At 41.8% G+C, this 26,012-nt stretch overlaps 1 protein-coding gene across 1 annotated transcript; it reads right to left on the bottom strand.

The window, feature by feature from the left end:
• Positions 1-401: 401 nt before the first annotated feature.
• On the bottom strand, positions 402-25,527 carry NIPA2 (non imprinted in Prader-Willi/Angelman syndrome 2). Its single transcript, XM_015410974.1, has 6 exons — positions 25,264-25,527; positions 8,073-8,303; positions 5,207-5,263; positions 3,961-4,051; positions 2,078-2,238; positions 402-1,252 (listed from the first exon to the last, which is right to left on the bottom strand). Exons 2-6 carry the CDS (start codon positions 8,209-8,211, stop codon positions 618-620), a joined length of 1,083 nt encoding a protein of 360 aa, XP_015266460.1. The 5' UTR covers positions 8,212-8,303; positions 25,264-25,527; the 3' UTR covers positions 402-617.
• Positions 25,528-26,012: the final 485 nt, after the last annotated feature.

The following is a 26,012-nucleotide window of genomic DNA, read 5'->3' as shown; positions in this document are numbered from 1 at the left end:
CAAGTGTGGTCTTTTGTCATGCACACAGGTAACCTTTGTAAAATGGGTGGGTTCCTATACCAGCTCTGATGATACCGAAAAAGGCGATCACCAACTCACCGTTCAGAAAGGCAAGAAGTCAGTAGCTTTCCCTGCTCCCAATTATTAAAATTAAACCTTTCCACCCTTAGTATTTTAACTGTGCCTTATTTGTGAGGAACAAAACAGCTGGCTCATCTATCATATACACGTGCACATAATCACACTCACTTGTTTGCATTTGAAGACATACTCAAAAAGAGTTTACTACTCCCTGTTCTGAAAACAATTAGGGATGAGAGGAAAGATGCCTGTTTGGGGCAGTCAGTCACCAATGCAGAAATAAAGCATTTTATTAATTAAAATTGTCATTAGTCCAGGAAGTCTTAAACCAAAATTTAATATGTACATGGAACTCAAAACATGTTTTGAGGTTTAATTTTTTTTAATGAAAATAAAATAAAAATCCACCACTCTGCTTGGTCCAAGCTAACCAAACCTAAAAAGGAACGATTGTCTACACATACTATTTAAATACATTTTTATGACAAGCGCTTAAAATTGACTTTTAACAATGGAACACAGTTACAGAATTTTTCTTAAGCTGTAAGGTTTCCATTTCTCCTAGAGGACATTCCTTCCATGGACTGAAGATCACCTACATGAGTTGCAATCTCTTCATCGTGATTAAAGTGTTCGTATGGGGCTGGCAAAGAGCCGTTTGTTCCTCTGTCATTTTTATGCAGGGAGACAGGCAAATTTGCTAGAGTGAAGTTGACATCCTTAAAAGCATGCAATAAAAATATCCCCACTATTATAGTGAGAAAGCCACTAAACGTGCCAATAATGTCATCAGCAGCCATGTTTTGCCACTCCTTAAATAGAATAGCAGAACAAGTTAAAACAGATGTTGTGAAGAATACATAATAGATTGGTGTCACAATAGAAGTGTTGAATATATCCAGGGCCCGATTTAAATAGTTGATTTGTGTGCTAACGCAGACAACAAGGCTTAGCAGCAGAATCCAGGCCAAAGGATGTTTCAGCATAGGTTTTCCAGCAAAAAGTTCTTTTATCGCAATGCCCAAGCCTTTGACACAGGAAACAGACAAAGCTCCAATGACTGAGCAGATTGTTATGTACACAAGAACGTTGCTTTGCCCATGCCGTGGTCCCACCACAAAGATTAGTATCAAGGATACAATGACTATGAGAGTTACAAAGACCACAAAACCTGTAACATTAAAAGGGATAATATACATTAGCAGCTGACCTCTTTAAACTAAAAACAAGATTATGCACAAGTACTTTACCACTGCTGTCGCCAGTGCTCCCTCTAAGCTGTGGCGTCTTGTGAGCAAAGATTCTACTTTGTGAGCTACTGGCATTAAAGCTGTGAGCAAGTGATTTGGCTACTGCATAAATTAGTTCGCTCAAAAATCTGTGAGTTGGAGGCTAAAAAACTGAGCTAGCTAACTCAGCTTAAAGGGAACATGTCGCTATAGTGCAATCAAGAAATATAGTACAAAAAGCTCAGCCATAAATCTCTGGGAGTACTCCCATGTCACTTTTACAATGGAGACCTCTATCCCTTGGGGATCAGTGTCTGCCTATTCCAGCCTAAGGTTCTTAGAAAAATACCCTACAGACTCAATCAATCCTTGCAGCCAGTTAAATGTTTCCTCTCCTTTTGACCAGTGGTTCTCAAGCTTTTTTGAACTGGGATCTACTTCTAAACTGATGCTACTTTGAGACCCTCTTGAAAATTAACCACACTCCTTTCTCTATCCAAGACAAAATATGAAAACCTCACATCAGTTAACAATGAATAGGTTTATATTTTACTTTCAGCACTTATACATAGCATGACTGTATTTCAAGGCCATTCAGCAAGTTATGCAGGGGCAAAAGCCACTGGCAGGGGTGGTAGTTCTTTGAATAACTGGAATCCATGCCTATATATTAATATTTTGATTGGGATATATAAGCTTGCTTTGAGCCACAAGGAAAGGTGGGATATGAATGTTTTAATAAATCAATAAAATGTTCACATTCTCACCTGGATCGCCTAGCTTGTGGGATATTTCATTCAACGTTTCTACTTCCTCTTCTTGGGGTGCATGAATAACCATCACAGTGGAACCCGTAATACTTAGCAAACATCCAATTTTTCCATGTAGATTAAGTTTCTCATTTAAAAAGTATGATGAAAGAATGGCACTGAAACATATAAATATACATTACAAGTCACACACTATTCTAAGTTAGATTTTTCACAGTAGAGTTGTAACAACCTCCTGGGTTAGGGCAGACACTTTAAAATTTACTGATATATTTTTTTAAATTTTCAAAACAGATTTCTTCAAAAGGGAAGCTACCACAAGTCACAATTAGCCATTAAGGGGAGGGCAGGATTAGAGATGTGAAGGCCCAGAGAAAACCGTCCCCCCCCCGTTTTTTTCCTGAAGCCTTTTTTGTTTTTTCTGAAAAATTGGAAAAATTGAAAAAAGAAAAGGAAAAAAAAGAAATTGATTATGGAACGTTTTATTTTAACATGATGAATAAAATATTTTAAGACAAGGTGTTCAAATATTTTCCAAATCATTTCTAAAATATATATATATGGTATCAGATTGATCTAATTTCTGTGCACTAAGGACAAGCAAGTCCTAGGTTACAAACTGAACTCTCCAATGCAAGAACAAGATGCATTTCTTCCTTTAGGAGGAGGTGTTGTCACAAGAAAAGAAAAAGGTTTCAGTTTTGTTTTTGCATGTGGGTGGGTGTAATAATTGTTTGGATACACTATATTTTTAATATGCTAGTTGTGATAATTTCATGCCAAGTAAAAATGTCATATTTTATGTTCCTAAAGTAACAGAATGACTTTCAATCTAGAAAAGACAAAAGAAATGCTAATGTACCATTTTTTTCAATTTTTCCGAAAATTTCCATTTTTTTCTGGAAAAAACTGGGGGGAAAACCCGGGTTTTTTCCCAAGCTTCAAAATTTCCGGAAATTTTACATCTCTAGGCAGGCTAGAAATCAAATAAATAAATAAATAACCACAAGGCCAATACAATTTACCAGCTTTACCTCTGTCATGTGCAAGCAAGGCCTAGCAGGCCCAGGAAGCCTGACTAGCAGTGGGAGAAGGCCAGGCCTACAACTCCCAGAAGCCCCTGAGAGGTTTTGGCACCAATTTTGGCCAATCACAGGGAAAGGGGACTTATAACAAAAGAGCTGGTACAGGAGAAGAGCTGTTCTTCTTCCCAGGGAACAGGACCAGAAGGAAGGCTGCTGTGGGGAAGAAACCCTCATCCTGAGGGAAGGGTAAGTAGTCTAAGGCCACTTGAGATAGTGAGCTAGAGACAGTATATTTAGACGCGCTAGGGCATTTGATTTCTTTTCACCCACTTACTGTTATTATTCCTGCACCTTGTTTGTTTGACCTCCTATAAAATAAACCGTTTTCATTATTCACTCTGCCTGGTCCTCACGCTCATTTTGGCTAAAAGGGAGGTCTAAAGGCTTGGGAGGGTGCTCTGGGCCTTCTCAGAGAAGCCTGGAACCAGAGTGGTGGCAGCGTCAGGTGACACCCCACCTGAGCCGTGACAAACTCTTATTCCCCCACCCACTAACTCATTCATATTCAACTGTGAAAAGTGCAAAAGGAGAAGATAACAAAGTTCAATACAAAAACCTAAAGCATACTGACATGTCTGGAGAGCTTCAAACCAGGCAACTGAATAAAATGAAAACTTCGATGTTTAGAAAATTGGAACAAACAATCCTTAACATGCATATACAGAGATATGACTTTTATTGGTTTCATTTACTGCAGAACATTTATGCATGATACTACTGTGGCTTTTAAATAAACTAGGTAGCTCTCCCTAACAGCAGTTCTGCCTGTCCTTGAGGTTCAACCACATTTCTTACCTTACAAGAACACTGAGTGCTCCTAATGGAGTCACCAGTGTAGCTGGTGCAAATGCATAGGCAGCAAAGTTTGCAACTTCTCCAGCTCCCACTACAAGTTAAAAAGCAAAAAGGCAAGTCATACACAAATAAAAGAAAATCAGCTAACCAGGAGTTCCTGTAGATAAAACCAGAAGATATATAATCATAGCTTTCACTAAGAAAGAAATCTAATCTCCTCACTCTAGGCCTCTCTGTTTGAGCTTCCTCACAGCTCAACTGTCTCCACTAATTTCAGTAACATTAACCATTGCAAAAAGAAAACAGATAACAATATGGAAGAAGCATTTTCTCAGGTCTCTCACATAACTATTGTCTAGATACTGATGCAAAAGCTAACAGTAAAAATAAACTGAAATCAATCAACACTCTTCTTTCTTAACAGTTGGAATGAAATCCAAAGTTTAGACAGCCAAATGAGGGGGGAAATCCTAAGAGGCTGTTGCCCTGCTTCAAATGCTCAATCTTTTCACCCTTTCCAGCATGTAAGCCATTGATTCCTAGGCCTTGCGTAGGGATTGTTCTTTTTTCACAATGGTTGCACTTATAATGCACTTCCCATTGATAATTCTCGATTAGACCATTTTCAATCCAACAAAGGATGACCACAAGGTTAAATTGCGGATGTAGATCTTTTCTACCCTTTCCCAGCAGTCCTGAGACCTCTGGAAAGCTGGTGATGGAGGCCGCACAAGGAGTCATGGACAAAACCACACAGCTTGGGGGGAAGCAGTGATGAGATGGAACCACGCAAAACTGCACCAATATTCTTCTCTCAGAACTTCCTCAGCCCCACCTACCTCACGGGGTGTCTGTTGTGGAGAGGGGAAGGGAAAGGAGTTTGTAAGCCACTCCCGAGACTCCTTTGGGTAGTGAAGAGTGGAGTATAAAACCAACTTACGGGGAGGGCGGGTTATAAATATAATAAACAAACAAACAAACCCCTCTTCTGCCACAATTCCACTGGTGCAAGAGCAGGGTGGGGGGTTATTCCATCCAGCTTTTCCTTATGGCTCCCCCACCCCAGTCCATGTGGCTCTCTGTCCGCATGAGTTCCGCAGCCTCCAGCATCAATGTCTTAAGCTCCTGGCTGCTGCAGGAAAGACTAGCCACCCGCAAGAGTCTTCTGCTCTGGCACTTCATTGGATCCAACCCACTGTGTTTATGAGGGAAACAACAGCCAGTTTTAGCCTCTACAGATACTTACTAGACAGCAGTCCAGCCCACCACAGCCATTCTTTAAGGTACGCATGGCCACCTTGACCTGCATTTTTCAAGGGGAGAAACAAGAAAATTACTACAGTAAATATTCCCTCAAGTCTTATGCTCACTTTTAAAAGAGAAATATGGGTACTAACTGAAAGAAACTTGCACTGTTTGATACCCAAGCAACAGAAGGCTGGATATTACAAATACAGCCCACTACCCAGTCTAGTTCATGAAAGATAGCTTATGCAGTCTGACAAAACAGTCACTGAAAGACGGAGTTTTTAATACGCACACACGGAGTCTGGAGTATTCCTTGCACTGGCAAATGGGTATATTTCAAAACTTAAATGTTGTCAGATGTACACTATCTGTGCCTTTCCATACAGCTATGGAAGACATCAAATTCACATGCAAAAGTGTAAAAACCTTTTGTAATTTTTTCTTTCAAACTGAAGCGAAACACTTCTTAAAGCTGTGTTTTAAATATTACAGCCATTTCATCCTGCTATCAGTTTCTATAGTCCAAGATTCAAGAGTAGTAATGATAGCACTGCACATGCATCTGACTGGACCAAGGAACATCGGGTGCTGGAAAAACACTTTCTAATGTCACAGAATGTAACACTACAATCTAGGATTCTATCGAACAGATCACTCCTGAAAAGTGGCGGCATGGCCTTTCTCATCTCTTCCTCCAAGACCATCCTTTCACCCTCTCAGACACTGAGGAAACAGTCTTTCGCAGATATGAAATATGCCATGATGTGATGAAAAAAAAGTTCTCCAAAAAAACTTAATTAAACAATTTCACATTTACTGATTTTACAGTAACAGAGAAGCTGTAGTGTAGCTTTGCAAATTTCTCTGCTGCGCAAGCGGGGCTGGTAGGAAACTGCCACAGACACCCAAAAAAACCTGGTAGATATTCATTAATGGGATAGTTATAGAAATGTTCAAGTCTGCAATTCATATTAAAATTGAGTTAACCTATTGGAGTTTTAAAATACTTATGAAAAGCATCTGCACCCCTCCCTCCCAAGAATTCACAGTAGTTGACAAAGGATCGTAATGTACCAGGACAATTAAACTCAGACATATGCAGCACTATATATACAGTACTACACAGAAATTACAAAAGGAGTCATGGCACAAGTTTCTAAGCTTAAGCAGAAAAAGTAACGTGCCAAGAAAGTTCACATTTCAGTACTACAACAAAACTCAACAGATTTATGCAATCACACATTTTCAAACATCCAAAGCTTGCTGTAAAATTTTAATATAGTTTTTGTTTAATGTTATAGAGTAGAAGAAGAAATGTTGGTGGACAACTGTAATACTATAGTTAAAGTACCTGACTGGGCACCATCTCATGATGACCATAATGGGTACATCTTAAAACACATACCATTATCCTGAACTGACTTGAGCTCATGGATATATGTTAAGCATGTCTTCGGTCACTCAAGTCCTCTCCACACATTATTGGGCCCTCTCCTGAGGCATGTGTGGAGAAGCACATGCCATCTTTCTTCTACTGTGCCAAGGTACTTGAATTTTCCAATCTTCGCATAACCAAGATTTTGAGGAATAACTGAAGTGGGGACACTCAGGGCCCAGCTTCCCTGAGGCTCTTACAGCAGGAAAGGTCATCTTGGGCCATAAATCTGCTGCAAAGGCCCAAGAATATTACCCCAGAATATTTCCAAAACAAGAACACTTGGATTTATACCCCACCTTACACTTGAAATCTCAGAGCAGCTCACAATCCCCACAACAGACACCCCGTGAGGTAGGTGGGGCTGAGAAAGCTCTGAGAGAACAGCTCTTCAGGGAACGGCTCTGAGAGAACTGTGACTAACCCCAAGGTCACCCAGCTGGCTGCATATGGAGGAGTGGGGAATCAAACCCAGTTCTCCAGATTAGAGTCTTTTAGCCACTGCACCAAACTCTTATCCAGTAAACCAAGCTTAAGCTTAGAAATGGCTGCCATGGCTCCTCGTGTAATACCAGTGTAGTACTGTATATGTCCGAGTTTAATTGTCTTGGTAGTTTATGATCCTTTGATAACTGCTGTAAATTCTTGGGAGGGAGGGGTGCAAATGCTTTTCATAAGTATTTAAAAATGGATTAACTCAATTTTAATATAAATTGAAAATTTCTACAACTTTCCCATTAATGAATATCCACCAGTTTTTATGGGGTGTTTGAGGCAGTTTGTGGCAACAGGGGAGAAGCTAGGGTGTTTTGACAACTGGGCTGTACTTTGTTGCTAAAAGGATGCACTCTCTCCCCTCCTACAGCATGAAGGTGCCAAAGGTCCCACTGTTGGACCTCCCCTCCAACCAGTGGACAGCCTTATCTCAGGCATAGTACTACCCTAGGATGGTGACAAACACCCTGTGAGGCATCAGTGACAGAAAACAAAGCGGCCTACCAGGCTTCACTACCTCGCAATCCGAGCCTGCGCCACCTTTTCAGTGTTCTCCAGAGCTTCCGGCAGAGGAACTTTTGCGGAATCCTTCTCCTGATTTGGATTAATTTAGGCAGGCTTACCTAAAAATCAGACATTCTCAGCAGACACCAGCAGCCCTCATACTGTGCAGTTCTTGAGCTAGTCCTTAGCTGCCAACATTATGACCTGTTGCAACCCGTGCCTGAAGCTTCACAAAACTTCACAAAACTAACTTCTCCACTGCTCCCTCTCAAGGGGAGAAACGTTTTGGCAACACAGCACCTGATGAAGCCTTCATGAAGGTGGCAGTGCCCTATTCTTCCAAGGACAACAGATCCTTTGCACAAGGATCTAATTCAGCAGGCTTCCCTTAAAAATTAAAACAGTCACTCAAGCCAAACAAAATATTTACCTGCTCTCATGGAGCCTTTTCTGGCCAGTCGAAGGAGTCCTTTCTTCTTCAGGATGAAACTCCCACCAATGAAAAGGCTCGAGCTCATAGCCAATATCAGACCAACGTAGAAATAATGTTTTCCACTACTCCGAATCATTTCGTTGGTTGCTGAGGCATTCCAAAACGTCACATTGATTATGGAACAAAGCTGCTGCTGGTACTGAAGACAAGGGGATGCTAAACTGAAACCTAAACAAATAAAAGTTGTGGTTACATTTAGGCTTACCATACAGGAACAATCTTGACTTCTGTGCACATGATCACGTGAACCTGCCTTATGCTGAATCAGACCATTCGTCCATCAAGGTCAGCACTGTCTACTCAGACTGGCAGCAGCTCTTCAGGGTGTTAGGCAGAGATATTTCACATCACCTGCTATTACCTGAGCCTTTTAACTGGAGATGCTGAGGACTGAACCTGGGACCTTCTACATGCCAAGCAGATACTCTCCCACTGAGCTACAGACTCTCCCACTGAGCTACAGCCCCATCCCATAGTGCACATAATGCATGTTCTGAAAAGCCTCCCTATTAGTATCAATAAAATAGGCATCTACATGCTCCTAAGACCAGGTTGTTCTGGATTACTCTGGTCAGGCCTGATTTAGATGCAGACATGCCCTTAAGAAGCCCTAGGTATCTAGATGCCTAACCTATATCAGATCATTTAATCCCTGGCAAGAGGTACACTTTAGCAATGTTTTAGGTTTGTTACGGGTATGGTACATGAGTGATACTATTAGAGAGTCTCTGCTTCTATCATTTTTTACAACACAACGATATGCATCTCAGACATTTTAACTAATCTAACAGACAGCCATACCATCCATTACTGCTACATAGATAAAAACAATTACATGAGTCCAAAAAAATATCTAAAGATAAGCAGGTCACAAGCAAGAAGCATCTTCTAAGAAGCAGATCTCAATCAATTCAGCGTCTCATATTTACAGGCTCCTTAAATCAACTCCTGACAGCTAGCTATCTCACTTGATAAAGGCATGTTCTTGGCTGATTTCCTTGAAACACCATACAAAGTTATCTATACTTGATTATCTCCTTAAAATGTATAAAAACAGTTCATTCTTGCTACTTTTTATCTTAACAAAGTCTGTTTTAAAACTGTGGTTACAAGTTGGTTCTCTAGCAGTACACCCCATCTTTGAACTATATCTTTGCTTCTGTGAAGTTCTGGCCATTTTTAGACACTTCTGCACCTGGGCCTCAACACACCCAGATATGGGTCAGATGGTTCCTAATATATGAACAATCTATGAACTTGCTTCTCTCCAAGACTATTGTATTCTGGGTCTCCAGACTACCTTTTGGCACGTTCAGCTAAAAGGCTAGACCACTTCTGCTTTTGGTGTGCAGAAATATCCTCCACGATCTTTTTGGTCAAGTCCAGCAATTGTTCGCCTGTATTTCTAACCATATCCGTAACAAGGAGCATGCAACTGCCCCCCTCAATGACATGAACCTCTTGAGGACAACCTGGCTCCATGTCCATGTGTCTGTGCTCAAAATAATTGCTACCCATAGTGCATCCTTCAGAGAATGTAATTAGTAGTCAGAACAAATAATACGGTCAGCTGTACTTTGACACTACAATACATTTGCCCTGAGCCCATGTTCCAGCCCTTTTAAAAACAGTTCTCAACGTTCCTGCCTGCTTCAGATTTTTCTGGCTTCTGCAGCATGAGAAAGAAACTGGTATATATTTGGAAATGTATACACCAAAGAACTAACATGAAAGCTTAAGCCTTCAGTTCTCTGAAGTCCAAGGTGGTAGAAAGTACTGTCAAGTCACAGGTGACTTATGGCAACCCCATTGGGTTTTCAAGGCAAGAGACATATGTTCAGAAATGGTTTGCCATTGTCTGCTTCTGTGTCATGATGACCCCGGTATTCCTTGGAGGTCTCCCATCCAATTGCCAGCCAGGGCTGACCCTGCTTAGCTTCTGAGATATGAAGAAATCGGGCAAGCCTGGGCTATACAGCTCAGGGCAACGTCCATGGAGATTATTTTTTTTAAAAAAAGAAATAAAATTCAGAATTGCAATCTACTGATTTTTCAAACACTGATTCTGACTGAAAAAACTTATATACTACGGGAAGTTACTCTAAACTTTAAGTATGTTAAAAGATGATTGGGCGGAGGCTGCTGGGGAACAAATAAACTTTTGCATAGGATAAGGAGCACCAAAGGTGGTTGCAGGTCTTAATCTGTGTGTAGAATTGGCATTGGCACAACATTCTTTGGAGGCACGAGTGAGGGCTGCAACATTTGGGTTTGGGCTAAAAATACACTTCACAACAGCAGAGAGTGATTATCTGTATTATTTTTAAAAGGATAGATATAAAAATTATTATTGTCTGTGACCAAAGACAAATATATTAATCAGAGGTCTCGGGTTTTTTACAGCTTGCTGCCATGGTCAGAGACACTTTCCTATAGCAATGGTTCAATTCTGTACCGTTCTCACTTGGTCAGAAAAATTCGATGCAGCCAGGAGCTAATAGTGACGTGATAGTACAATTTTATAGGCTACCATACTTTATTCCTTTTATGTTGTTAAAGTAGAAAAATAATGTTAGGCTTGGTAAGTATTGCGTATATTTCAATTTTCTTCATAATTTCCATTTCCCCCCCAACAAACTGAAAAGATTTTTCTTCCATGAATTTAAAATTACCAGAAATTCTCTCTCTAATGGTTCCCCCATCAATGACATTATGAAACTGAACTGTATAACTGGGTTTCATACCTTCATGGTACTGATTACAACGTGTTCACTCAGTATGTATAAGAAAACTGCAGTTCAAAACCTACTGTCTTAATTACAGGTTTCCTGCTTTTATAACTAAGTATCATACAACACCTAAACCCAATTTTCCATAAAATTTGTTACTTTAAACCACTATCCTTCTCATAACAATGAAGCATATATATATCATGGAATTTTGTCAATGTCCCTATTATAATGAATCAGTCATTGATTCACAGGATTAGACTGGACAACATCCAGCAACTAAGATCCTTTGAACTGCATGAAAACAGAATAGTTTTCTTTGCAGTACTCTAAGAAACAAGTGTCTCTACTCTTGTTGCTACAGCCATATTCATTCTAGAGCTTAATTTTTAAATGCTTAGGACATACCTAGAAATTGATAAGTGGCATTCCCTGGTGATACTCAGGCAACAAGAATTCAAAAAAATAACAAAGGCGAGCAAGTTTCTTGCAGATTATTTCATCAGCCAGCACCACACAGGACCCAACAAGAAATTGCCTGCCTGTGCAGGAAGAGCACAGTGACATCTTTGCACGACTAAGACAACACAATAGCACACCAAATTTTTCTACCAAGATACATGGAGCCATTTGTCTTTTTTATATTATGTTTCTAACTTTTGTAACTATTTTGAATGAAAAACTGAACTGTATTTTTGTATTAAGCTACCAGGATGTTTTGTTCTCCTATATTTGCAAATACTAATTATCACAAACTCATATGTAATGTGAATCACATATAGTGGGATTTAATGTTCTGTTGTCTCAATTGAATAACATTATATAATTATGCCTATGAGCCATTAGTATGCAGTTCAAAAGACAGCTTAGATCTTATCCAGCCCGCAGGCAACTGGTGCGAAGGAGAGAAGGCAGGATGGGGGGGGGGGACAGAAGGCACCTGCAGTGAGGTCCATGTGGTCGCAGCTGTCAAGAAACAAAAAGGAAATGCCTACGGGGCGGGGAAAATGGCAGCAAAAGTAGGGGGAAAGGAGGTGCAGTTTTTTTGCCCTCCTGCATCCTCCGACCAGAGCTCAGTGAGGACTGGTGAAGCCACTACATGGGGAGCAGAGCCGAACGGTCAGCACTGCCACTGCCACAAGCAGTTTCACATTTTCTCAAATGGCAACCATGAGGGGGGTTGGCAAGAGCAGGTGCATAGAGTGCCAACGGGGGGGGGGGCAGTGCATGGATTGGGAGGCAACTGTGGGGGGGCAGTGCACGGATTGGGAGGCAACTGTGCATGCCATTCTGAGGGGAAAGATGTGGCAGCCTCGGAAATAAGCAGAGGCTTTGTAACTGTGCAACAGGAAAGATTGGATCCACTGTCTGGACCCATGGCGAGTGGAGAAGTTAAAGGCATTACATTTTATGGTACACATGGCCCAGCACAACAAAGTGACATTTATGTCAGATCTAGCCCTCATAACAAATGAGTTTGACACCTCTGGCTTAAGATATTTTTCAGGGCGATGGCCTAGAACAGTGGGTATATTATTTGTTGAAGGGTTGAAGCAAGGATGTTCAGAAATGAATTCCACCCTGCAGTGATGGGGGAATCAGTAGCTATCTTCCACTCTCAGCTGGTAGAAGTGCACTCCTGGTCGGAGAAGCAAGCTTTCCAACACATCAATCTTTTGCTGAGTTAAAAAGATGGATGCCATAAAGAACAGGACATTCAGGCAGATCCCATGGCAGACCCGTAACGCAAAATTGCCTTACAGCATGAGCAGGGCTGGCTCACTCACTAGGTGAACTAGGCAATCGCCTAGAGCGGGCTGGCCCTTAGGGGTGCCAAACTGCACCCGGCTGGTGTGACCTTGGGTCAGTCATAAGTTCTCTCAGAGCTGTCCTCTCAAGGGCAGTTCTCAAAAGAGCTCTCTCAGCCCCACCTACCTCACAGGGAATGGGAAGGGAAAGGAGATTGTAAGCCGCTCTGAGACTCCTTCGGGTAGTGAAGGGCGGGGTATAAATCCAATCTCTTCCTCTCCTTAAATAAGTAACAGATCGTTATGATGAGCTCTGTTCCCTAGGAGGAGCCGTTTTGTGACTGGCTACAGCAGGTGAATCCCAAAACTGGCAAAATCACAACCTCTCAAAGTTGAAGTTTGCCCGTCCCTGTCCTATGCAAATGCAAAAGCCTTTTGTTATGGGCAGAAATAGAAAATCGGAAATGGTTTTTTTCCATTTTAATGTGCTTGATCCTTACAGACAGAGAGAATAATTATTATTATCATATTGCAGTGTGCGTAGTATACAAAAAAGGGAGATCACACAGCAGTATAGTAGTAACGACAATGGGAAAAAGCTGTGAAACAGGACACAATAGAACTAGAACAATGTTAATATACTGGACAGATACAATGTGTGCAGTACATGAATATAATCCTTACACGATAAAGCACAATGATACTAAATATGAATCTTCTGATACAAAATGAAATATTCCATAAAATTCTCTTTCCAAAGTAGTTCTCTCCAATGAAGAATCTGGATATTGAAGACTTCATTTCGATAATCTTTCTCAAGAAAATTACTATTCTAAGTATTTCAAAGGCATCAAGTTCCAGAAAAGTGTATAGCTTCAAACTACTAATGTAGACGGAACTGCCTATTATAAATATTTCAAAGGCATGAGTTTCCAGAAAACTGTATAGCTTCAGTCTACTGATATAGAAGGAACTGCCCACCCAGGGTATTCAAAGAGGTTTGCAGTAACAATTTTATTTCTATTGATGGGCCATCAGTAACACTTTTTAGAAGCCACTATGTATTAATGCTGAGTTGGACCCTTTTTAGAAGCCATGGGTGGGCTCTGGCTGGCATGCTGTTGGTGGCCTGTTGTTCAGTCACACAGTCGAGTCCGACTCTTCGCGACCCCATGGACCACATCACACCAAGTCCCCCCTGTCTTCCGTCGTGCGCCGAAGTTTGCTTAATTTCATGTTTGTTGCATTGATAACACTGTCTAACCATCTCATCCTTTGCTGTCCCCTTCTTCTTTGACCTTCAATCTTTCCCGGCATCAGGGTCTTCTCCAGTGAGTGCTCCCTTCTTATTTGGTGGCCAAAGTATTTGAGTAGTGAGCTAGAGGAAAGGTGAGGTGTTGCCATATTCCTTGGCAACGAAGACGGACACCCTGCCCCTCCATGTCCCAATGGGTCCGAGCTTGCAGGGAGAAGCCAGCCACTGCAGCCAAGCCAGACGCTGTGGATTCCTTCCACCCAGTGGCAGTAGCTTGTGCTTAGATAGGCTGGTACCCTGTTGAGCAGAGAGCCTCAGGGAAGGCAGGGCCCCCCTGGCTATCAGCCCACTGCTACTTTCCTCGTGAACTTAATAGTCAACCGCCCCCTGCCATTAATTTAGGAAGACTGCTTCCACTAGTCAGCGTTTAATTGTTTCCATTAATCACATTTTGTTACATTTTTTAAAAAATCTGCTTCCCTTTCTTGTTTCTCTTCCTCATTCTCTAATACACTTTAAATTCCATTAAATTAAAAGATGCCTCTTCCTCTCTCCTTCCCATTTTCCTCCAAATACCACTCCAACTTTCTGTGTATACAAGGTTTACTTCATTATTACCCACCTTTTTCCTTAGTGGGGATCCAAAGCAGCTTACATCATTCTCCTCCATTCTATCCTCACAACCACCCTGTGAGGCAGGTTATGCTGAGACAGTATGACTGGCCCAAGGTCACTCAGGAGCTTCCAAGGCAAAGTGGAGATTTAAACCTGGGTCCCTCAGATCCTAGTCTGACACTCTAATCACCATACCACACTTGGTTCCCGTATCCAGGCTGGGAAAAGCTCAGTTCTACCCTAGGACTTTACTTCTGCATCTTTTCTTGGAAGGCTTAGGCCTCGGGGGACACTGGATTGGGTAGAAATGTGGCACTGAAATGATTCAAATAAATATGAATCATTTTAAGCACCAGTAAGCCAACCCTTTTCTTCCCTAGTAACAGTATTCTGTCTAACTCTACACTTCAAATGAAAATAGTTTTATATTCAGAAAACCTACACTAAGCGCTCGTAAAGTAAGGCTTTCTACACATCTTTAGAGAACACACAGCTTTAAGTTCAAACCTGCGCAGTAATTACCACCAGCACTACAATCCATGCCACAGTAACGTGGAAACTAGACAGCTGTAACATGATTACACTTGAGAACCATCTGAAAACTACAGTTGGCTCAAAATGGGCCTGCTCATCTTTTGACAGGGATAAACCACCTTAAACACAAAAGGCATATGCTTAAAACCTTGCACTAGCGACCTGTTTGTTTCTGGGTCCAACCCAAGGTGCTTGTTTTGACCTTTAAAACTTTTATAGGTCTAACCTTCACCCTTTTACAGGCCCCTATGCAACCATTTCTCCAAGGACAAACCTGTGAACTTCACTTTTTGCCAACTCCTCTCATAGATGGATGCAAACTATCACTGCCTGACCTCAGGCATTTTTTGGGCAAACCTGGAACTCTGAAATAGCCTGCCAGAGACTTTGCATTTCACCACAAATCTGTGGTGGGTAAAGTGGGATTGTTCCAGCAACTGCCATAAACTGAGTTTTTCCTGAATACTTGTGACCACTTGCGTATCTGAAAGAAATGAGTTTGTTACTCTTGCTAATTGTGAGGATGTTTTTAAATTCGCTTTAGTCATTGTTTGACATTCAGGTATTGTAAGTCGCCCTGGGTCTCCTTGGGGACAATGGTGGGCTAGAAGCTCTTAAAAACCAAACAAATATCACTTTGAATAAAGGCTAGAACGAATTCTTTACCTAAACACTGATATAAAATTGAGAGAAGACTTTCTATTTCTTTTTAAAGAAACTCCCTTACCTTGGTGGCATTTTTTAGACATCTCTTCACACGATTTGTCTTCCATTTCACTAATGAAACTGACTACACTGAAAAAGAAAGGATGTTAACCCGAACCTTAGGCCAGTTTATCAATGCATATTTCTCACTTCATATTCTTTCCTAATTTGTCTTTTTCCAGATTGTGTGCCTGACAGGAGTGTTTACCAAAGCCTGTTTCCCCCCTTTGAGTACCATATAAGTAACTATTATGGCTATCAATTTTATCATAATTTTTTCTCCAGAACAGCAGTGGTTAACTTCAGCACAATAACCATAACACTAAAGCATTTCATAGTATTTGTTACACTAAGATGCAAATAATTTTACTGCTTAAAATCCATGAAAAGGAGATATTTATAAAATACTGTAGCCCTGTAGGTATGTACATGATCTATGATCAGGAAGATGCACAGCTTCTTAATTTGGCTTTTTCCACACTAACAAACGCTGAGCAAACGTCATAGGGATAATAACTCAGCAAAACAACCTCCAGAATTACCATGCCTCCAGTAATATGCAGCAGTTTGTCAGTATACCAGAAAGGTTATACATTCTATACCAATTGAATGGTACTCCGAAGCCCCAAACTAGGGAACTACTGTTCCACAAATAGTTGCTCCAGCAAAGATGTAGTAAGATTCTAAATGTTTCTACTAGTGTTGGATTTTGTTTTTGGAAACATAAATGAAGACTTTGTAGCACACAACTTATTACTTGTTCACTACTAATGATGATCAATTCTAGAAGCAGGTATTATATACTACAAAGCTACAGCTAATGCATGGAACTATTTGAGTTAACCTCCACATACCCTAAGGACACTCATGGCAGACACGGTTTTCTCAAGTGAATATCTGACCAAGCTGACTGGCCCACCAGCCTTTGCTATCACAAACTACAAGTTTGACAGCAAGATTCATAGCATAACTGATCTCCTTTGGACAGGTATAGTTACAGTCTCTTGAGGCCACTGTATGCTTGTCCATTAAGAAACCTTTCCAACGTTTTTTCAGTGATGTCTGGGCAATCAAATGATAGGGGGAAACAATCATTGTTGTTTAGTAGCAGGGTTTTTTAAAAAAAGAAACTACAACAAAACAAATTTCAGGGACCATACATTATTCACAGGCATTCCACAATCTGCATCACTTAGCAAACTTTTAATTACTACATAAGTGTTTTGTCTTATTAACAATAAAGATCACCTATGCAGCTCAACTTAATCTACATTTAAATTTACTAAGTTTATTTATGTAGCGCAGAATCATTCTACTGTATTACGGGAATACTAGTTTTATTATTGCACTGAACATCCTCACTTTTCATTTGAATACTGTATACGTTTAATATTTCTAATACCGATACGCAAACATAAGAGACATTTGTTCCCCAACTTAATGAAATGCTTCCCAGCAACTACTTCAGTTTAACATAGCACCAAGTGAATTTGTTTTTCCTGCAGAAAAGGGTACACAAAGTTGAACAGCACTCTAGCATCAAATATTTGCATATCTTTATGAAAGGGCAGCGTGCTGTCCTATTTTTGGCAGGGTGAGGTCAAAGCTGTTGGCCCTCGTCATCCTTATGTGCTTTCTTATGGCACAGAGATATTTGAAACCGGAGGGATCACTTGTTGGTCTATTCCCTTTGTTTCTGCATCTGCGCTTTAAATTGTTTCCTAACTTTCAAGTAAGAGACACTGGACTGAACATCAGTGTAAGACACTTACCAATGCACACCTTTCCTCCGGCTCCCTCTCCCTAGCAATGCCAGAGATCCTTGAGCTGCTGATTCTGTAGGTTGTGGGACCCACACAAACAAATAGCTATGAGGTCCACAGACAGCATCATAAGGAGAGGGTGCCAAGTGAGAATTTCCCCCACCTTGCTCTTGTGCTAGCTGTGCATCTGGCAGAAGAGAAAAACGAGGGATTTTACAGAGTTCTCTTTCTTCAGTGCACATCTGTGAGCCATGCAGCTTTTTGACCACAAAGGTCCCAGGACCTTCAGCATCAGCTTTTCGGATGGGCCAGAGGGTTGCTAACCAAACAGCAGAGAATCTGCACTTGTAACCCTGTACAGTCATAAACAACCCACTGAAGTGTTACTAAAACACAAACTGTTTGCTGTGGTGATATAATGTGAATAATAAAGGTAAATATTTAACTCTGAGACAGAGGGAGAACAATGAACATAATAAATACAGGGAATTCCTGCACCTTGAATTTATCTAAATATCTCATTTTATCATTCATATTATATTACCACAACCAATGTTCCCTCTAAGCTGTGGAGTCCTGTGAGCAAAAATTCTACTTTGTGAGCTACTGGCATTAAAGTTGTGAGCAGGTGATTTGGCTACTACATAAATTAGTTTGCACTGGAGCCATCCTTCCTGAGCTAAGACAAAAATGTGTGAGCCAGAGGCTAAAAAACTCTGAGCTAGCTCACACTAACTCAGCTTAGAGGGAACACTGACCACAACACACAGTCTTATGTTTTAGTAGCACTTCTATGGCTTGGAGCCAGCAAAGCATCAGTGGAAGTAACTTGCTAATATACATCTGTTTGAAAAACTTCTAAGTTTAGTATATTACAAGGTTAGATGAAGGAATGTGTAAAGTGTGACATCCCTTGTTATTTTAAATTATGATCTCTCGACAAACCACAGCCTTCAAGTAAAACCCAGGAAGTAAAGAAATTTTCCAAACCAGGATCAGATTTTACATGACCAGCTGCCACAGAGTTGTGAAGGCATTGTGAACTCCTGCATCATTCCTAAGACCTAAAGTCCCCCAAAATAACCAACACTGCTGTACTAAATCACCATGAAAGTAATGTTAAGAACACTGATGACCTAAATATTCTAATTAAACATACATCATAAAAAGGCAGAATCTTCACATTTAACAGTTGCTTAAGAACACTTTCTTTTGCAAGCATCCTCCATCCCTCCATCCCCCCCCCTTTTTTTTGTTTCCATCAAGTTGCTAGGGGTTTCAAGACAAGAGACATCCAGAGGTGGTTTGCCATTGCCTGCCTCTGCTTAACTACCCTGGTATTCCTTGGCAGTCTCCCATCCAAATACTGACCGGGGCCAACCCTGCTTAGCTTTCAAGATTTGACGAGATCCAGCTAGCCTGAGTGATCCAGGTAAGGGCCTCCCCTCCCTACCCAAAAGGATTTTATTGAAACTACGAAAGCTTAACAAAAACAAAGGTAACTGCCACCAGCAGCACATTCCATTGACAATCGTGCTTTCCAGACAGTGTCTATTCCCACATTTTATCCCTGGGATACCTGCAGCACATCTCTGTGAAATACTAGGTCTGCTTTATGGTTAAAGAAGAAGCACACCTTTCAACCACAGAGTAGCACAGTGATATTACTTAAAAGCTATAGTTCTTTAAGTTACTTCCTCTAGGCATGGTTTAGCTACCAGACAGATTTCAGAAACTACAGACTAATGAGGCAACAACACAACATCTTGTGTTTTCTATACAGTATCTATCCAGATTAATTTATGAGCACTACACATACAGGTTCAAACTACCTATTCGTTAAAGTATTTAAAAAGACAAGGCAATGGGTAATTAATGTATCTACATAAATACACTAGACACAGGAAAGTTCATAGAGTATGACAGTCCCTATTGGACAGCATTTTGTCTACATTTTTCATAACACACTACAATAATCAATGAACACATGAAGCTGCCTTAATCAAACCCTTGGTCCATCAAAGTCAGTACTGTCTACTCAGACTGGCAGCAGCTCTCCAGGATCTCAGATGGAAGTCTTTCACATCACCTACTGCCAGATCCTTTAACCAGAGATGCCAGGAATTTAACCTGGGACTTTCTACATGCCAAGCAGATGCTGTGCCACTGAGCCACAGCCCCTCCCCACTGTTTCAAGAGAAATAAACAATGGAGAAACAGCCATGGCAGTTAAGGCTGACCAAACAGTAAGCATTCCTTTCATAACCAGAGGTCGATTCGGGGGGGATCGCAGTTCCCCCGGGTGAGGTGTGGGGGCAGGGCACATGATGAAGCCCCGCCCCCTGCTTCCGGCCGCCCCACTTCCGGCCCTCATTCAGCCAGGAGGAGGCAGGAGAAGAGGGAGGGTAAGTTGCTTCCTCCCCGCCTCTCCCCACCCCTGCCTGCCTGGGGCCAGGGAGGGCCTTGGCAGGGCTTCCTCGCACTCCCGCCGGCCTTGCAGGTCCACATGAGTTCCCCTAGCTCTTTTTCTACGAAACGACCCCTGTTCATAACACACATTTGCTAATGTTCTATGTTCTTCATTTGACAGCTTGGCCACTCCATGTTTACACTAAGCTTACATCAGCATCTACAGGAAAAGAAGCACAAAATTTTAAACCGTGGGCAACACAAAGGAATGTAGAAATTAATACATATTCCAACTAGTATCCAGAGACAACTACTAGCAGCCAAACCAGAACAATTTATTTACATTTTCACTGTTTCTATGAATATCCCCTAGCTCAGCATTTGTATAGAACCATTGTACTTCAGTTGCATACAACGTCTGAGTTTATCCTAACAAAGCAACTTTTATTTGATTGTGCACATTATAGAAAGCCCTTTATGACTGTGTCACATGACAGTTATGTAAGACCTACCACAAAAATTCTGCTCTATCACAAGAATCTGTATAATGAACTGCTACTACTAGCTTCTAGCATTCCTTTAAAAAAACAACACACACACAGTGAAGTCATGATACCATGAACAGCAAGAATACTGCTGTATGCACAGATGTTTAAATTAATAAGCTCAGAAGGATGGATAGATGACTCAGTGATTTACTTTCTACTTAAAATCTACATGAAGTGTTCTTGAGAATGTCACCAAGGCAGAAGATATATACACTCCTGTACCAATTAAAATTTTTCAGATTCTGGTTTACGGCAAACAAATCACAATCTACATAATAGTAGCTGAACCAGCATGATTGTCAACAGTTTCAGTAAACCAGAAGCCTTCAAGTAACATTCAGTTCCCAGTGAATATTCAAATGGTAATGATACAAGAATTTGTTGACTTTTGTTCTGCCTACTCCTGTTAATGGAAAAAGACCCCTGTTTGCCTCCTTTTCTTGACACTTCCACTTTCAAAGGCTTTCAGCTTTTCAGACTTAGAGAGCAATCCTGAGTGGGTCTACTCTTCAGTGGCACTTACTCCCAGGAACGTGTTCTTAAGATTGCACTGTACGCTACCATAGAACCACAATGTCTCAGAGACACCAAGACAGAACAGACTCTTGACTTCCATGATGGACTGAGCCACAGACTAAATATGAAACAAATTCAAATTCACCTTTCCCCAGTTCTTTTACATGTGGTTAGATAGAAGTTCCAATAGGAGGGGATCACAGTGAAAATGAGGTTTGATTAATCTGTTAGAGTAAAAGCTTCTTTCTTTTTAGGGACCACTGGCAGTGAGTGTTGGGGACAAGGTGGTACTAGATTTTGGGGCTACCAGAGGCCTAGTGAAAAAACAAATAGATTGTACTCCTAGTAAGAATTCTTTGTGAATCATATACTACCAAAAGCAATGACTGGCAGCACTGAGCTTCAGAGGATTAGTCACAATTCTCAAACACATCACTCCTGCATGCTACTACAAAAATGGGTGAAATTGCTTTGAAATGCTGAAGTAAACAAAGCCTAGTGTTATTTTTCCCTGCATGGAAAGCAGGAAGCCTCCACATTTAAGAGTAACATCCACATGACTCCTGCTCATTCAAAGCATGACTCACAGCATTTCAGGAGCTTACTCCTTCAAAAAGATTTTAAATTCTACCTGTTTTAATCTGGTTCAAAGGGAAATTAATGAAGTGGCTACAGGGAGTGTCTACATACATATTCCCTTTGTTGCAACTATGGGTGTGTTATTTATCGTATGGCAAAATTACACACAGGAAAAATAATAATATAAAATACATAACCGAGTTGATACAATGAGTATACAGACAGATCAAACCATCACACTAAATACTAATATCTAAATTTTCGAACCACTCAATTGCAGCTGGGGAAAGTTCAAAGAACTCCATCACATCTCCCTGGAAAGCATGTCACTCACATTCCTGTGACAGCTGAAAAATAGCCCTGCAATCCCATTCGGGCCCTGGTATTTTCCCCCATTTAAAGAACAGTTCTGCACATCTGCCATAACCTGTTCGTATTCTGTTAGCCATCTTCCATACTGTATGTGACAAGTCAAATCCTGTGGGCCTCTCACTGATGTTTATCAACCTGTTATCAATTATCTTTCTATATTTACAAAAAACAGCATCCTGTCTTCGGAGGTGTGGGAGAGCAATGTGGAGAACAACACAGATAGCCAGTAGGTTGGAGTGGATTTAATACATCCACTGATGGATCTCATTGTTGTATTAAACTCTACCTTCAAAATGCTCCACCATCCCCACTTTTTCAGACCTTTTCCTGCTCTTCCTGCCAAGCTACACTGTACTGCTACAGTGCGGCTCAGCAGTGAAAGGGAAAGTGACATAAAGAAGGGGTTTCACAGCTGTGAGGAGCTCCATTGCAACTGCCTTTTTGTACAGGTGCCACAGGGACAAACAGAAGGAGTGGGTAGGAGGGCGCTCAGGAGTAAAAGGAACAGGAAACCATGAGTGTATACACCATCCCCACACCAGAAGCAACATGTTTTAGACACCCCCGTGTTAATGCAGCCAAATTTGAGTCAGCAGTTTATTAGACTTGTGGGGAAACTAAACAAGGGTTGCGGTCACACACACTAAATAATCCACTTTCAATGCACTTTCCAACTGGATTTTGTCAGTTCACACAGTAAAATCCAGTTGGAAACTGTACTGAAAGTGGATTATTTAGTGTGTGTGACTGCAGCCCTAGGCATGAATAAGTTTGAGAGGTGTGAAAAGGCGAGCATATTTCTGAAAAGGAGGAACAAACATAAAATGAATATCAGCTCTGAAGCTATATATCCAGTTTCCTCGCAAAAATTCCACTCTTTTCTGCATAGAAGTTGCTGGAAGTTATGTAAGACAAAGGATGATACCATTTAATTATGCAAATGGTATACCTTTCCACAAAAGTGGAAAGCACAAAGTGAGCCTCTAGGTCTGATTCTCGTATATTCAAAGTTTATTTAATTAGAAGAAAAGTAGGGCTGATAAATCATGCCTTGGGAACACAGAGTATAAGCAAAGACAGCAATTATTTGCAAGGGCTGAACTACCAACACTGATGAGAATTTTGTACACAAGGATTGTACTTAATGTCATAGTGTGGGAAGTGGGGAAATGAAAAGTTATTTGGTACCTGGTTCCTGAAAGCATCTGAAATGTCCCACATAGGTGAAAATGGGTTTATTGTTAAAAGCAACAGTATCGAAGCTGATGTTTCTGACTTCCCAATCAGAAGAAAGTTTCCCTCAGCACATTCTTTTTTATGGTCAACATCCTTGTGATAGCGAAGGTGTTTTCTCGCTGTTCTTTCTCAGTACCCCAAGCAACCTTTGTGTATAATAACTGAAGGACACTGATTAGAAGCTAGAATGCATTTGTTTTAACATGAAAGAAAGCTGTTTAGGAGTGGAAAATTTATGCTTTTACAACATGCTATTGTAGAAGAACTGCACCTGGCATCTCAGAATGCTAAATTTATGTTTAGAACAGAGGCTCCTCCGTTGGGGCAACCCCCTCCGCAAGTGTCATAAATTGCACCTCTTATGATCATGGGTGCCAGAAGGGTCCTTGAGTTCTTCCAGAAGGGAGTCTTTGTGCCTTTTATTATATAAATAATTGATCAATGAATGCAAGTGAATGTAATTAGACCCCAGATAAGGGGGTCTCCAATGAGATTGTATCAACATATGATGCCGTTATATTTGTGAACCAATGACATTTTTCTTTGAATGTAAACCTGTACATATCATTTAAGGTTTAAAATAGCTACCCTTCCTGGCTTAAGTAGGGAGACAGCTTGGCACATGGGCGCTCTTGCATCACGTTCTGTATCTCCTATTAATGCATTAATAAAAACAACCAGTTATCCAACTCAATGGACTCTGACTATGTGTTCCCCCATCAGGCCCCGGGGACTCATGGGGCACATATTTGTGCAACAAGAGACAAGCGGAAATGACACCAATATATATATGTGTGTAACCTCTCTGCCAAGACCTCCAAAGTAACATAACTCTAAAACAAATACCAAATCATACAGCGCCCCATCATAATAAACACAAAAGAATGAAACACAACATCAAAACATAAACTAAGTACAAGAAAACAATACAAATCAAACGAAACAAGGAGGCTACACAACATTTACCTACTGGGAGCAGGGTTTATGGGTTTTTTAACAAATGATTTCTTTAACAAGCAAACCAGCAAAGGTGGGGGGGGGGGGTGCCTTTGCAATGATTGCTACAGAACAGGTGCATCTGCGGAGACAGTTCTACTACTAGTTACTTATTGTCTTTGAGAATAGGATGCTGTACCTAGAGCACGGCCTCACCAAAAGGTTTGTCTAGCTGGAGATGCCAGGGATCGAACCTAGGACTTTCTGCATGCAAAGCAGATGCTAAGCCTAAGCCCCATCCACAAGAAATGCATGGCTCTTACTTCCTTTTACCCTCACAACAGCCCTGAGAGTTAGGTTAGGCTGACACCAGTATATTTCAGAACTGATTGGGGATCTGAACCTGAGTAGGCTCACTCTAACCATAGACAACCCCAGCATTCTTGCTCTAGAAGAGCATGGAGGAACGTTTGTAAAAAGGCTTCCCTAAAACCATGTTGGTCTTTGAAGCATCCTCCTTATATTGTTGCCAGGCAGCTCAGGAACCATACATGGGTCTGCCCCCCCCCTTCTCATCCACACAACAGCTCTCTAAGGTATCACAGGACTACCCCAAGGTCACCCAGGGGAGCTTCACAGCTGAGTGGAGAGCCGATTTGCTCCAGCCCAACACTCCAAGCAGCAGTACCGTGTGTTACACCCACTGCCACCTATACACGTTCCGAAAGAAAGAAAGAAAGAAAGAAAGAAAGAAAGAAAGAAAGAAAGAAAGAAAGAAAGAAAGAAAGAAAGAAAGAAAGAAAGAAAGAAAGAAAGAGCAGCAGATAGGACTATCCAAAACCTAAGTAGTCCACTTCTATATGCAGACATGCATAGAGGGAGGCTGGAGCAAAGACTCTAAAGCGGGTATTGAAGGAGATGAGAAAAGTTTCCTACTCTCCCTTTATAAGTTACCTTAAAGGGGATTGTTGCCCCCCCCCTTCCTTTCCTGGCACATCGCCATCCCCTGCTACGGGGGCACCCTCTGCTAAGAAGCGGCAGCCGCCGCCACCGCGAGCTGTTAGTCCGTAGGAGAAAGAGGAAGGAGGCCAACGCCGGCCACTTTCACCAGCCCTCCTGGCCGGGGTGTGGCGGGCGAGAAGCGGCAGGCAGCGAAGGAGCCCCGCTCCTCCCGGCTCCTTACCTGCAGCGCCGGCGCCTCCCGCTCACATTCCGGCCGCCCCAAAAGGGACCGCGGTCGGCGCGGCGACGAAGAGAGGAGGCGGGTGAGGGGGAGCCGGGGAAGAGGAAGGCCCTTCGCAAGCACGCGCCGTCGCCATGGAGAGGCCCCCTCGGGTGGCTCGGCTGCTTCCTCTTTTCTTTCTCTCTCCCCCCCGGACGTCGCTCGCCCTCCTCTCCGACACAGCCACCTGCTCCCACTGCGCCGAGTCCCCACGCCGAGCTGGGCTCTGGGCGGAAAAGGCGGGGCGAGGGAGGGCGGAAGCACGGAAGCCCTCTCCTCAGGCAAATCACATAATCGGGGAGGGCGGACTAAACCCAGTCGCCTGGAGGAGGCTGAAGTTGTTTCTGTATTCACAGTTCCTTATTTGCATCTTATTCATGCGTTCATCCAAAAACACTGAGGAGAGTTTGAAATCTCTGAACCCCAAAATAAGATTTGGACCCCCAAACTTCATACACCCCCCCCCCCATGTTCAGCGAACTCTCCCCTTCCAGGGGACATATGCTGTGTCCTGGTCCAAAGTGTAGTTCTTGTGCCAACTGCTCCAAAGTGAGGTGCCCCCAGGACTATCACACAGGCAGATACTGGGGCCAAGCTGTACCCCAAAACAATCTTTGGACCACCCCCAAAAGACTCATCCCCATGTTCTGGAGACTGTCCCCTGCAAGATGACATACAGTGATGCCCAGTCCAAGCATGGACGGCGGGGC

The sequence above is a fragment of the Gekko japonicus genome, unplaced genomic scaffold, assembly GCF_001447785.1.
Source record: "Gekko japonicus isolate JY-2015 unplaced genomic scaffold, Gekko_japonicus_V1.1 scaffold244, whole genome shotgun sequence".
Lineage (NCBI taxonomy): Eukaryota > Metazoa > Chordata > Lepidosauria > Squamata > Gekkonidae > Gekko > Gekko japonicus.
This window is presented reverse-complemented; position numbering and strand designations above follow the sequence as displayed.

Bases quoted from the DNA above. Each gene is read 5' to 3' on its own strand.
- NIPA2 (XM_015410974.1), bottom strand. From the start codon at position 8,211: ATGATTCGGAGTAGTGGAAAACATTATTTCTACGTTGGTCTGATATTG. The intron at 2,239-3,960 runs GTAAGAAATGTG...TATATGTTTCAG, and splicing joins GCACTCAGTGTTCTTGTAAG to TGCCATTCTTTCATCATACT. The intron at 1,253-2,077 runs GTGAGAATGTGA...TTAATGTTACAG, and splicing joins CCACAAGCTAGGCGATCCAG to GTTTTGTGGTCTTTGTAACT.